The 15,318-nt window shown below is 32.5% G+C and overlaps 1 protein-coding gene and 1 long non-coding RNA gene across 2 annotated transcripts; both read right to left on the bottom strand.

The window, feature by feature from the left end:
• Positions 1-5,626: 5,626 nt before the first annotated feature.
• Positions 5,627-8,710, bottom strand: LOC111021081 (uncharacterized). The gene is made up of 2 exons (XM_022297928.2): positions 8,352-8,710; positions 5,627-6,481 (listed from the first exon to the last, which is right to left on the bottom strand). Exons 1-2 carry the CDS (start codon positions 8,620-8,622, stop codon positions 5,814-5,816), a joined length of 939 nt encoding a protein of 312 aa, XP_022153620.1. The 5' UTR covers positions 8,623-8,710; the 3' UTR covers positions 5,627-5,813.
• A 1,861-nt stretch (positions 8,711-10,571) lies between these two features.
• Positions 10,572-14,037, bottom strand: LOC111021127 (uncharacterized). Its single transcript, XR_015792616.1, has 2 exons — positions 11,398-14,037; positions 10,572-10,848 (listed from the first exon to the last, which is right to left on the bottom strand). It is a non-coding gene; the product is annotated as an uncharacterized LOC111021127 (long non-coding RNA).
• Positions 14,038-15,318: the final 1,281 nt, after the last annotated feature.

A 15,318-nucleotide genomic window follows, 5' to 3' on the forward strand; every position in this document is an offset into this window, starting at 1 on the left:
GTCATAACATAAATGGTGTCACACTCCCACATGCCTCTTGACTTGAAACTTCAATCTCTCTCTCTCTCTTGGATCTTCTCTACCAACAACGCCAAGTTCAAAGTGTATGGATTTGAGGTGGTCCGGCCCCGGCGGGCGTGGGTGTCCTTCGGTGGCGGTGGCTGTGGCTGTGGCGGTTCTGGGGGAGAAGACGGCGGCGAGATCCGGATCATGGAGGTGGAGAGCCGTGTGGAGGAGGCTGAAGAAGGAGAAGAAGAGAATCTTGAGGATCGGATTCGGGTGTGGTCCGGGTTCGGGTGGGCGGGTTCGGGTTCGGGTTGGTTATGATCCGCAGAGTTATTTGCAGAACTTTGATGAAGGGTCCGTGGCAGCAGATCCCGACCGCTCATTCTCGGCCAGATTCGCCATTTCTTCTTCCATTTTGCATACGCCCCGCCCCCATCTAATTCTTCAATAACTCTCTCCTCTGTTTTGTGTTTCTTAAACTTTCATAATATTAATTAGCTACTTAATTTTGAGAAATCTTCTTATTAAGGTTATCGAGAGTCTAGTTGAATTTAAACAATTTTCTTTCAATTCGATGAAATAAAAAATTTATAATGGAAAATTAATACGCCTTTGACAAGGATAATACTTGAATTCTTATTTATTTTTTGGAGTTGGTAGCTATTTTTATAATTGGGAGAAATTAAAAATGGATACGATTAGTCTTTTTCTTTTGGGAGTTTGTAGCTATATGGGGACAGAAGAAACTATTATAGTAGGCATTATCTATCTTATTTCTTTGATCAACTTCTTAAGTAATTTTGGAAAGCAAAAAATGTGTGTTTTATGATAACAAATAAAAATCACTTTTTTTTTTTTTTTTGTATATAATCATTCTGTAAAAAGGTTGAATTCTCCAAAAAATGATGGATAGAAAATCATTTTAAATTAAACAAACACCCGTATTTTAATTAAATTAAATTTTTACTTTTTTTTTTTTTTTTTGGTAAAAGCGATTGAATTAGAAATTATTTCAAACTCACTTTGCTATTTAATGTAACTTTTTATAATTAAAACTTCAATGATTCACTACTATGGATTCTTAGATTAAACAAAACTTGGATTCTACCAAAATTTTTGTTTATGAAAAGTACTGCCTTTTTAGTGAAGAATAAAACAACCAATGAAAATATATTTGTTTAATTATTTTAAATAATTGTTTTCTCAAAGTTTGTTATGTTGATGATATAGATAATTATAATGTAGAAAAAGCTTATGTATTTTTAATTTGGGAGGGGGAAGAGTCTTTTTCATACTCTTCATTTGGTCATTACAATTTTTTGAGAGCTTTTAATTTTGTCATGTGGAGTTGAGACTAAGACACATTTTGGGCCATAAATTTTGAAGTGGACAACTGGTATTCACAATTTGCCTGGTCCCTGGTTTTTAGTTTTATTGGTAATATATTAAAAATTATCATCAATTGAGTCATTCCATTTAAAAAAAAAAAAAAAAATTATTGAAAATTTGTTAACAAAAAGTCATATTTGGACACATGATCTCAAGATGACGCTGGGAAGAAATGAATGTTGTTGATGATTGATGGATGAATTGAGTTTCATGTGTCAGTAACATATTCTTGTTTTAAAATGTTATAAAATAATTACTTAATGGATTTTTTTTTTTACATAATTTAACAAATGTACGGAACATAGATTTTGATTGTGGAACTTGTAAAAAGGAATGAGAGAGATGAAAATAGAAAGTGAGAATTTGAAGTGGTATACAGTAGGAAGGAACATAGATTTTGACTGTTCAAAAGTTATCATAAATTCAATTGGTTTTGGTAGTCATCTCATCAGCTTTGACAAAGGAACAAGCCTTGAAATTGCAGCCTGCAGCCTTTAATTTTTTCCCTTTGCAAATTAAAAAAAAAAAAAAAAAAAAAACAGATGTTAGGTCTTAAATATAATAAAAACTCAGAATTAATATGGAGAGTTTATCTGATGATATAAAAGAGAAGTCGGTATAAAAGTATAAAAAAATTAATAGAAAATTTCTAAAAGCAGCCCTCACCGTTCAATTTCGCAAAAATAGTAAATTTGGTAGCTCGACTCTGGATAAAGCAAAGGTCCAATATATTCTTAACATGTTCGAATAATGATATATGTATATATCTGATTTAATATACTATTGATATACTAATTATGAGTGCTAATATAGTAACGATATACCTAATATATCCTTATAAATTCCCAATTTAAGAGGAGCTTGCTAAAGTTTTCTAGAGTAGCAAAAAAAAATTATAGGAGTTTACATAAGTAGCAACCAATTCTTAATTCTATAAAATATACATATATGGAGGTTTAACTCAATTATATTCTTACTGAACATGAAGCCTAAACAATGATATATATGATATACTAATTATATAATTTATACGTGCTTGATTTGATATTCCATTGCACCTGAAAATTTGGAACGCTGAAATCAGAATAAATAAAAATATTTTGTCAATATCAGCAAAAACCCAAAAATTGTAGCTATATGTTCCAATAGAGCAAATATTTTAGCTACCTATTATAAATTCTTGAAATAAAGTCAAAATACTTTATTATCTAATTTTTTTTTTTGAAAAAAATCAAAATTTAAACTAAATATTAAATTTTTTTTTTGTTTTTTAAATTCTGGCTATGTTTACAAAAACATACCTATGAAAATTGAGAGAAGGTAGACATAATTTTTTGTAAACAAAATAAAAAAAATAAAATTATTATCAAACGAGATTGAATAAATTTAATTAGTTTAAGCAATAGATAGGGATCGATGCATTGATTTGTTTCGGTTCGGGTCGATTTTAGTTGGACAGTAGTTGGTTTGGCCTGTCAGTGGACACAGCTCTTCCTAAGAAACTGACGTTCACAAAAAATAATTTGAGTACAACTACAACATCAGCAGATTCTATTTGTTTTTATTAAGCACAGCTACAAATTAAAGTTTCTGTTTTATTTATTTATAAGTTAATGAAATTGAGCACGAACCATGACCTGTGACCTCACTATCATATATTCAAAACTATATATTTAAAAAAATGTTTAAAAGCAACTTACTTCATAAAGCATATATTCTTAAAATTGTTATGCTCAAAATATTTTCTATTAGTGTCGGTCTAAACATAGTTCAAATGGTCAAGACTAATAATAATGACTTCTCTCTATGGGTATGTGTTTGAATCTCTGCCTCTCATAGATTCTTTAAATATCTAATTTTCAAGTAAATAAGATTTATATGTAAAATAATTTATGATAAAAATATATAAATGATTAAAAATGATTGTTTATCCAAAAGTTAAAAGCACCTATAAAAAAATAAAAATAAAGTGAACATATATTAAATTATCATTCATTTGTTCTTAAATTGCTTTGATCAAATGAGGTAAGATTTTCCATGAACTTGAATTAATAAAGTTGGGTTTAACTTGTCAAAATTAATTAAAAATGCATAACTTTTTGAGTGAATATAATGAGATTAGAACACCCTTTCAAAAGGAGGAGGAGCCATGATAGGCGAGAAAGCCAAAGCTTATAAGAAAGTTGCTAAAGAGCTCTTTCTTTTGTGTATAGCCATTTTCATTTCACATGTGACCTTGGTCGGTAAAAAGAGGTTAGATTTAGTACCACAAGCAACATTTTAAAGATTGATGTTGATAAAAATATCGAGGTATCAATTTTATAGAAATGTTGATGTCGAAGGATGCTCTAGATAAAAATTATAAAAAATCAAGGTCCCATTTGATAATTATTTTCGTTTTTTTTTTTTTTGAAAATTATGCGTGTTAGATTACAATTTATTTAGTATATTTTCATGTTTCTTAAAAACGCACTTGAATATTTGACCAAATTTCAAAAACAAAAATTTGAAAACTACAATCCCATTTGATAGCAAATTAAGCTTAAAACTACTACTTTCACCTAGCAGTGTTCATGGGTTTGGTTGGATTGAGTCCAGGTATCTAACCTAACTCAACCTAATTGTTCAAGTTGTAAATTTATTCAACCCAAACAATCTTTATTAATTGATAACTCAACCCAACTCAACTATGAAATATTTGGGTTGGATTAGATTGGTTCGGATTATTCGGGTCATTTATTCAAAGTATTGTATAACAAAAAAAAAAAGAAAAAGTGAATGATAATATCTTAAACATTTATTTATATATATTGTCAGACATTGAATCCATACTCATAATTCGATTTTTACTTATATGGTGAAAAGGTACGCCGAACAAAAACTTTAAAAGGTTGTTCTTAAAAGTCCTTGTAGAATAAATAATTATTGAATTAAATAAAATTAAAATAAATATAATATATAATTTTTATGGTGACTAAAAAACAGTTTTAAAATTAATAATAGGTTTGAGTTGGTTCAGTTCAACCAAAACTTATTTTGAGTGAATCGTTAAATCAATCCAACCCATACAATTTTCATTTATTTAAACCCAAATAAGTTTATAATTCAACCCAAATCGTAGGGTTCAAAGTTTGGGTTGGATTGATCGATTTTTTCGAGTCATCGAGTTTTTCTAACACCCCTACTTCCACTTATGTATTCTTTGTCTTGTTACTAACTTTTTAAAAATATTTTCAAAATTTAAGCTAAACTTTTTTTAAGAAAAATTTCCAAAAACTTGTTTTTATTTTAAAATTTAGATAAGAAGTGTTAATGAAAAAAATGTGAAAAACAAACCAAATAAATAGTGAGAGAACTAACGAGCGTACTTTCTAAAACAAAAAACTAAAAATGAAAAATGAAAAAATGATATCAAACACCTACGTTGGTTAGTTTTCAAATTTTAACTTAGATTTTTAAAAGGTTTTATTCAAAAAACTAAAAATGAAAAATGAAAAAATGATATCAAACACCTACCTTGGTTAGTTTTCAAATTTTAACTTAGATTTTTAAAAGATTTCCTAAATAAAACGAGGAAATATATAGGTGAAACAAACTTAATTTTCAAAATCATAAAATTAAAAACTAAATACTCATCAAACAAATCTTAAGAAATTCTAAAATATATAAAAATAAAAAAATAACATTTCACTCTAAAAATTTTTATTATTAAACTTATGTCCACGTTACAATATTTTATTTTGTTTTTCATTTCAATTCTTTTATATGATACAATAGAAATGTCGATTCATTCCTTGTGTCCATATCAATCTATATAGACATGCAAAGATGTCGAATGTGGACGAGATTTTAAAACTCCCCTTACAAATTACGAGTAAGGGGAAATTTCATTAAAACGAATAAACCAACAACATTTTGTTGTAAAGACTAGAGACTTTAACCAAAATGGATGTGAGGATATAATGTCCAAACAAAGAGTGAGAATGAGATGAAAGAATTCCCTATCATTCTTTCTAACAAAATAATAAATGTGAATGATCCCTGATCTTACCGTAGGCTCAAACCAAATTAGAAATCGTTCATGGGAAACAAGAACAGATCATCAAAGAATGATTCTCATTTTCTCTTTCAAATTTAATTAGAGTAAACATGGCTCAGGAACCTGGAAATTGAAAATGAAAAAGAGGAATTTATTTACTGTAAACGCTTTAAACATTTGAAATGAATGATATAACTATGTAAGATTGGCCATAAGCAGCCACACCAAAATTAAATGGTGATATATATGTACCTCTGAAAGAAAGAAACATAATCAAAACAAAAATCTTTCAAATTGGGATATTCCATCTGCTAAGCTCCAACGAACTGAGGATGCTTGAATAGAGATCAAATCAAAAGCAAAGACACATAAGGTAAAGCTACAGCAAAGAGAGGCCACAAATAACAACCACAGCATAAACACTAAAATCAATGAAGATGGCACGAAAAGCTTGATAAAACACCAAACCTCTCTCCAAAAGCTTCACGGCGGATTCCCACGAGTTATGTGCATCTTCCTTCACTACTACTTTCTCGGGTTCTTCCTCCACCGCGGCCACCTCCTCCATCCCACCTTTCTGCCTCTCAGACAACATTCTCGCCACGATGATCGTCGCGTCGGTGAGCAGCAGAATGTAGAGAGGCTTCGATGCCACCGTGCTCTCCGGCCTGACTATGTTCCTAATTATGAACAGCAGGTGATCCAGGTGCGATAGAACCGCCAAAGATGCGATGATCACCGAGCAGTAAACTCTGGTGGTTTGAGAAGCAATAATGCAGGAGTTCACTCGTTTTGAAGTGAAGAGTTTTGGCTTTGAAAATTGTGTTTTTGACTCTGCAGGTTCCTTAAAAATGGAGGCCTTCTCAGCCACTGATATGGCAGATGGACTTGAGACTGGACTGGTTACTTCTCCAATGGGGTTCAGCTTTTGATAATTGATTTGGTATCCTCCAATCACAGCATTTTTCTTTTCTTCTAGGACGACTTCATTGCTGGACATACTCTTCAGTAAAGTGGCTGCCTTTTCATCTCTGGGCTTGGGGATGCCTGCAAAACAAATGAAACTAGTCAAATGAGTTCTTTCTTGTACAATTACAAATCTGAGAAACAGAGGTTTTGATCCTGCTGTGGTTTTAATTGTCCATATTAAACAAACTGAGATTTTTCACTCCAAAATTATATTTAGTGCAACAGATAAAAATTCTGCTTCTCATTTATAGATCAACATTCGACTTCTTTCAAGATCGTGTGAGAAAGGATCCAATTGTTTATCACCCATCAACCATAATTGTGAGTTTGATACCGATGGTTAGGAATAGCGCAAGATGCCCTCCGCTTGGTGAGGCGTGGAAATGTCGGAAGAAAAAGAACGAGGTAAAAGACATCGGACCTCAACATAACCTTGGTAATGGCTGAGGTCATGCCAATGTACTTTGAAGTAATAACATCTGCCACCCATCATCCCACGATGACGGAGCCAACACTGTAATTCCTGCAAAAATGTCTGATAACCTTCACGGTGGACCACACTTACCAATAGTACATAAATAGAAGAGTCATTCCCATATTCTCATATTCAAATACGTGTGATTAATAGCTCATCTTGAGATAATAAATTACTAACTTGATCAGTGATTTTCTTTTCTTCTGTCAAATGAGATTTCTTATATTAGAAACTAACTCACGTAAATCATAATATCAAATTATTTTTACAACTAGCACCGAAAAACAAAACGATAATTTTTAAGTGAGGCACATTGATTTGGAAAGTTTCCAACAATTAATGGCCAGAATAGCTATGATATCGTTATTGATTTTTTTTTTCTTTTGATTTTGTATTAAGAGCCGCATAATGATACAAAAGAAAAGAAGAAAAAGAACCTAATGTATCATAAATTCATAATGATCAAAAAAATGAAAAATTAAAGTTCTTCCCAGCAACCTCATAGATACTCAAATAATAAAACCAAAATCTGATCAATACTAGCACACGTGTAGAAACCACCTTTCTATATAACTACATTGATAAAGACTTTGTCATGCAAAGTTAATTGATTAATTCAATATGAAACATGAAGTGAAAGAAATTTTTATAGGACGACTCAGAGAACTATATGGCTATAATTTAGCATTTTTGAGATTTCGTCCCAGTTGAGTCTATTTCAATTGTGCATATATCAAAATAAAACTAGAAAGATGGTTTCAACATGATATTTAATCAAGGTGTAGACTAAACTCAAATATATAATGATGGCTAGCATATAATATTAGATGAAATTAAATCTCTCAATGAACAAACATTTCACGTGCTACATCAATCCATCAAATCGTCATGACAAACAACTTCACATAGAACTAAGAGAAATTATTGAATGTGACCGCCACAGCGTGTAGTTTGTCCGATTCAAAATTTGTATGTCCCTAATAACAATTTAATATCTCTCATGCAATCCAACCATGTAAAATTACTAGTCATATTAAATAGCCTCAAATAATCTCCAATCCAATCATGTTAATTTTTCTCTTAATGGACTAAAAGAATATAATTGATCTATATGAAAAACTACAATTAATTAATCTGGCTTTCTAGATCACAATTACGACATATAAAATGATAGTCCGTACAGTACCAAAATAAGAATATTTCAACTCATATTATGAAAAGGTACAAGACTCTAAATATATAGAGAAGAGTCTCGATACGTGGAGCAATAAAATAGGTAAAAAGGCAACCAACTATTACATAGAGACACATAACAAGATAAATAGCATTTTATCACGAAACAACCAATAAATCGGTAGATAAAAGAAAAAGGAAAGGGAAAAAAGCCCTAGCTAGCAGTGAGATGTAAAATGTTGAATCAAATGTAGGATTGAGATGGAGAAATTGAGGAAATGAAATCAGAATTGGGCGTACCGTGGATGTGAGAGATGACAGGAACGGAATCAGGATTCTTGTGAAGGTCTTTGGAGAAGAATGAGGGGGAAATTCCGGTGTGGGAATGGCCGCGCTGATGAGTATGAGCATGATGATTGTAAAGAAATGGCGATGGGGAAGACGGAGAAGGCGGAGGCGACGGTGGCAGATTTTTTATGCGGCCGGTGATCAGAGCCATTCGATCCATCTCTCTGCTCATCAGTCTTCTCCTTCGATCCACTCTGCTTTCGGTCTGCGTCGCCATCTCCATCTCTCTCGCTCGCGCTTTCGCGGGACTGTCCCGTCTGGTATTTCTGTTATGAAAACTCCACACTCGATTACTGGCGAGGAAACTTGCAACGGTGTCGTTTTATATCGTGCCCTCAGAACGTAAATGGGTCTCTGGGCCGGACCTCTCCCAACTTTAATTCTCTAAGGCCCATTTCCGACCTTTGTATTTCAATTTCTACTTACAAAATGTGTATAGTTAAACGACCTACCACGTGGCGATGAGGTATAGGTTGGAAGGTGCCACATCACCATGATGTTTCATGTATGAAACTTAATTTTGAAATATATGCATCTTTGAGAATGGTTCGGATGTCTCCTTTGCCTGAGTCGACGAATAGACCATATAGGCTACAATCTTCTTAAAAACCAAGTTGAGCTATTTGGATTTTAAATGCCACCGACCTTAATAAAGGATGAGCCGAAATACGTAAGACCACACCTAACTATTCTTTAACCGCTAATCCAACAACACATTGCGGATCACGGAATGATTGTTAATTACTGGATAAGTGGGACCTATTGGTTTTTGCCTATAAATCGAGGGACTTGCTCCACATACCAATATACACGATTCTATTCTTGGTATTTGAAGTTATAGATTGGACTTATTATGGTTTGAGTGTCAAAGACTTCTTCTCTCGTGCAAATTCTATGCTAAGATGGGCCCTTCAATTTGAACCTCGCAAAATGATCTTAGTGGTGCATAAATAATATACATCATATTGATAACATCTAAGTTAAAATTCATTTGATTTTGAGGTCAATTATTTATTTTTTAAATTAATAATGATGGCAAAAAGATTCAAGTAACTCATTCATGTGTAAACTTGAGTTTATCTCAATAGTTAAAAGCATTAATGACTGGTAATGCTATAGTTTCAATATATATATGGTTAAGTCAAATTGCTTAATAGATATTTAGAAAATATTATATTTATTATTATTTTAACAAAAATATTTATTTATAAACATTTTAAGCTGTACTCACAATGTAAAATTAAAGTTGATCGTTGATTCGAGGCTTGATATTAAATTTTCATCAACATCTATACATTATTTCTATACGCTATGAGCTCGACATTCATATGAGGGATGAATCGACATTTTCATAATATCACAAAAAAAAATTGACAAAATATTAACAACGTGAACTTAATATTGATTTTAATAAATTTTAACTTATTTTAAAAAATGAAATGCGTATTTATTATTCTAAATATTTGTTATTTTATTTTTATAAATTAATATTTTATTTTTATAAATTTACTATAAACATCTATTTGATATTTCCATCAAATTAAAACGTCAACATTTCACCAATACCTACATTTAAGACCCCGATGGTGGTGACCTCTAGTTATATATTATTTCTAGTTTTTATAAGTGAGTTCCATAATTCATAAAACTAGTTCATCAATCATTTCGTACTACTTTCTCTCCTCGAATGATTTCACTAAAATGATTTCCTAATAAAATCCAATTATACATAATCCTCAAGGATACCATGTTCAATATTTGTCTCCCAACTCTGATACGTGAGTTAAATAAAAGATTTAAAGCTCAATTCCTAACTCCTTTTTATTTGATTTAGCAGAAGTGGAGGCTCCACCAAAAGAAAGGAAAAGTGTAACAAAATAAAATTCAACCATATTTAATCTTCAAAATTAACATAACCACAAAAAGTTGCAAAAAGTTCTAATCCTATTACCATCCATTCATTCATTTACAAATTCTAAGAATATTCAAATGGTATGAGTCCCAAAAATAATTTCCTATTCTTTTATAATTATTCTTATTCTACGAGCAAAAATTATAAATACATAAAAGTATACATGTTTTATCTAAAACTTAAGAAAAATTATCTTTTAATTAGTTATTAGATTAGATTATCCTTTTATTAAAATATTTTAGACTTTTTAAAATATAAAATTCAAAACCAATAGATTAGTGAAACAATCATTATAAACTCTCCGAATCCATTTGGATTTCAAAGAAAGATTCTTTGTCCCACTAAATTTTTTTTGCATAACTTGAAATCAGCTATTACATTTACCATTCAAGTTCTTGCCTACTTAAAATATCTCAAAAAGTCAATCTAAATGTGCAATCACTCATGTTCGATCGATTTTCACCCCGTAATTCTTGAACCAAACAAATAAGCCTGAAAATAAATGAGCAACTTCAAAATGATCGATTTGGAAACTTCCTGCAAAAAAGAACGGATTAGAAAATGTTTAGAAGTATTCAACAAAATATTCCATTTCTATCTATCGAATTCTCTTTTCAATCTTCTATTTAATTTTAATCACAATTTAAAAGAGAAACCCTATAAATATTAAAACCTTGCACCGACTTTGATGCAAGAATACTAATATGAGCCCAACTCAACTAATCGGTTTATTCTGATGTTAGATGGTCAAATCTTACCTATTTGTTGTAGTTTGGAGAGTGGAAAAACAGAGCTGGAGAAGAGAAAATTTTAAATTAAATCGGGGAGAAACCCTCAGTGGGTGTTTTTATCTTTTCAAAAAGCACCCGCTACATAAATAATTAAAAGAACTTTTAGTTCCTCTTTGCCACCAAAAGATTAAGAAAATGAAATCATTAAAAAGTGACTAATATTATACAGCCTATCCCCCATCACAATAAGATATATAACTTAAAACACTTCTAAAGTTCTCTCTTTAACATGTCAAATGAATCATTCAAAACGACAGTTGCCCAAAATAATACACGAAAAAACAGGTGAATGTACCTCGGAATGATGTCGAATTGTTGAGCTGTAAATTATTGCCTATGTGGCTGAACTCCTACGCAAGTTACACACGTGGCAGGCTGCAGCCATCGCTGTCCGTGCTGCTACTGTTGTTAAAAGTGGTAGGCGGCCCACCAACATGACATTTTCAGCAACATTTGGAATTTGGATACATATTCTATACACAGAGAGAGATGCTGTGCCACTTAGTTACCATGTCAAGATAGCCTCTCTATGAACTGTCTTATTCTTAAAGATACAATTCAACCTTGTGAAGTATAACGGTATCCAATATCTTAAATATCTCCACAATTGTATGATATTGTCCGCTTTAGATATAATCTTCACGGTTTTGCTTTTTGTTCCATTCAAAAGACTTCATACAAATAGAGATAATTATCTTCTCTTACGTACCATAGCTAATGTAAGACAACGTGAGACTTTGTTTGCACTGTTTTACAAATACAACGAACCTCCTTCCTTTTAAGTTACTTGGGTCTTCAGTCTGGGGATCATTCAAATAGCTCCTTATCAGAATCTCTCATCTATATATCTCTCTGCTTCTTAAAGTTACTCCTCAGGGCTCAGCCTTTGGATAATTGGGGCAGTTTCTTATCTCTCACTCTGCTTTAGTGCTTCTTAAAGTAACTCCTAAGGCTTGGGATGATTCAAATAACTCCTTATCAGAATCTCCCACTCTCTTTCTCTCTCTTCAATAATTCAAGTGGCATCTAACCAGAATCTTCTCCATCTCTCTCTCTCCAGAATAATCCAAATAGCATGCTACCAGAATCCTCTATCTCTCATGTGCATTTCTCCACAATTTGACGTCTTGATGTGGTCCACAATAAGATCTAATCTTGAACAAGAGGTCCCTCTAGCTCCTCTCTCACGTGGATTCTCCATTATTGCATCTTTGTAGTGACCCCAGAGATGGGCCACAGGAAAGGTTGGAGTGAGATCCCAATTCCCAGCTGGGTTTTTCATCACATCGATATCAAAGGAAAGATTTGAGTTCTTTAGACCTGTGGAAGCTCAGAAGCTTCCCGACTAGACTAGGCACAAATCTATCCCTAAAACAAAAAGAAATACATCTTACTTCGTTCCAAAAAGTTTGGGAACTACCTATGGATGCTGTTGAACTCCAGAGGTTTTCTTCTTCGTGCTTGTTCCGTTTTCGGGTTTTTCGTCTTTTTCTTCCTTGTTTTCTTCTATGCCCTCGTCTTCTTGGGGCTGAATTGAGGGAATATATCTGCTTTCTGCCGGGGTTTCGGTCTGCCCCATTCCTACAATTTCAATGAAAATCTGATTTCAAGTGCGGTATATCAACCAGACTACAATAACAGACACTCATCCATGTATGATTGCATTATACACATCCATTTAGACAAAATATTTCACATGTTTTTTCTACACGAGCATTGCTGATAAAGGATGAGCTAAGAACAAAATAAAATTGAACAGCATTTAGTCTAGCATCAAATTATCAAAAAAAGCTATGCTGGTTTTCCCTATAGAAACTAATGAAATTTTGTTTTTGGTGATTATATTTTGCACCACGTTATCATTTTGCTCACTCAGACTCCATCAAAACAAAGTACCAAGACAGAGCATAATGAGCCACTGCTTCAAAATCAACCAAACAAGAATTACCCAGGCATAATTACATTCAAAATTTAGCTAATTTCTTGAGCACCCCCGAAACTGTTGATAAATTTAATCGACATCCCCAAATAAACATGAAAAATCGATGTAAGTTAACACAAGAGTTGACAGTTGACGATGATTCGAGTGGGAAATTATAGGGTTCCTTCTTATGATCTCCTACCCCCGAATTTTTCATCACAAATATATCAGATAAAGATAGCAATCGGAGCCCTAAACGAAAGCAAACAAAATTAAAGAAAAATCAAGAGGAGAGCGGCGAGTCATTTTTTCCTCTTCGGGAGACATACGAACAATTAACCTCTCCAAGCGACGAATTCGAACACGAATTGGTGTTATACCAAACGAGAGCCCTGAATATGGCGATTCGGACAACGGCGACACACAAAACTTACAGACGGTGGCGATAGCGACGGCGACGGCGACGTACGGCTCAGGAAATTGAGAATTTAGATATGACGGAGCCTTGTAACACCTTACACCATTACGGTTCTACTCTCGGGTCTCGTTCACCATAGTGAGCGACGGCGGCGGAGGAGAAAGGAAACAGCCGCTCGTCGGCAGCAAAGAAACTCCCTGCGGCAATGAATCGATGGGCCGAATCAGTCGCCACAATGGGCCTCCGAGCCCACCAGAAAGGCCGCTAATACGACAAATATGAATCAGGATCCGACGGTCAATAATTAAGGAGGCAGATGCTGTTGGATTCCTTGGACGATCAGCACGCGTCCTTTCCCTCAGATCCAAAAAGGTACAAAAAGATTCTCTTTTTCTTCCTTTTGTTTTTTTCTCTGGAAATATTTGTTTTGAAATTTTTTATTCTTTTTTTTTTCTTTAGTGTAAAGTTGAAAAGATATCGTTGCACCTTTATCACTTATCACATCTTTTCATAGCTTGATTTTACAATTCTGTAGATAGTAAAATTCTAAAAAAAAATGTAATTTCTTCTCCAAATAATCGAATGTAATTGTCAAACTCGAGTCTATCAATTGATTAAGTATTTAGTATTTGTCTCTAATAAAAACAATAAGTTCGAATCTTCACTCATACATATTATTGTATTAAAAAATAATTGTTGCATTTATATTTATTTAACAGTGTAATTTTAGAAAAAAAGGTTTGCACTCCCTCACAGTCATTATATGAAATAATAATAATAAATACTTAACGTGGTTCTAAATTCGTAACTAATAACTTTCAAATATTTGGATAAAATTAAGGTTGACAAAATCGAACGTATCTCAAGTGGTTAAGACACCTATCTCTGACCAAAAAGCCATGAATTCAAATTCTTACCCCACATTTTATACTAAAAAGAAATATAGAAACGGTTTAATATTTAACGTTGCCCATACAAAGAAGTTGCGTAAAGGCAAATCTAAAAACATAACAATATTTAGGTAGTTTTTTATATTTGTAAAAAAACAATTAAAAATATTCAATTATGATATTTATAATATAGAGTTTTTAAATGCATTCTTTCTAAATAAGACTACTATATATATACACACAAAAAGAAAATATTTAACTGCAATAATTAAATTTTAAAAAATAAAAATAATTTTCAAACCTGTCATAATAACACATTGGAAATTTAATATTCCAACCCAACACAAAATTTTTGGGCCACAAACCTCGAATTATTAAAAGTAAGTTATCACATCCATAGAATATTGGAAAAAAAAGGAAAATTTGTGGGGCCACGGAAATTGAACAAAATTAAAATTTTAAAAATATCCAAAGGTTTAGGGGAAGTTAAAATTAAAAACCATGGTGGGGATTTTCTATGTAAACATAACACTGCCGTACTGTGTCTGACAAACGTCAAGCAAGTGGCCGGAAAAGTGACGTGGTCCTGCCAGACACAGCGGGGCCCACGTAGTCGGGTTAACGGATATCGACAAGGATGTCTCACGGGCTCTCTACTAATTGGGTGGGTGGGTAAAATTTTATTTTTGAACTTTTCAAGACCGGAAATTCCACGTGTCGTGTTTCTGTTGGACCTCGTGGTTACAAATCACAATGAGGAAGCAGATGGCCGATTCGTTTTTACGGTGTACCACCCCACTTTTTTTTAATTTAATTTTTCATTGGAGAAAATTATTTAAGAGATAAAATTTTATAATTCACCTTCTAAATTTATGAGAATTTGATACTGTGATGGATGAAGTAGGCAAACGAATTATGAATCAATATCCGAGAGTAAAAAACAACAAATGACCTAAAAGCCAAAAGAAAAATTTGTAGCTGACTAAA

Source organism: Momordica charantia, assembly GCF_013281855.1.
Source record: "Momordica charantia cultivar OHB3-1 chromosome 8 unlocalized genomic scaffold, Mcharantia_2.0 BLBB01000008.1, whole genome shotgun sequence".
NCBI lineage: Eukaryota > Viridiplantae > Streptophyta > Magnoliopsida > Cucurbitales > Cucurbitaceae > Momordica > Momordica charantia.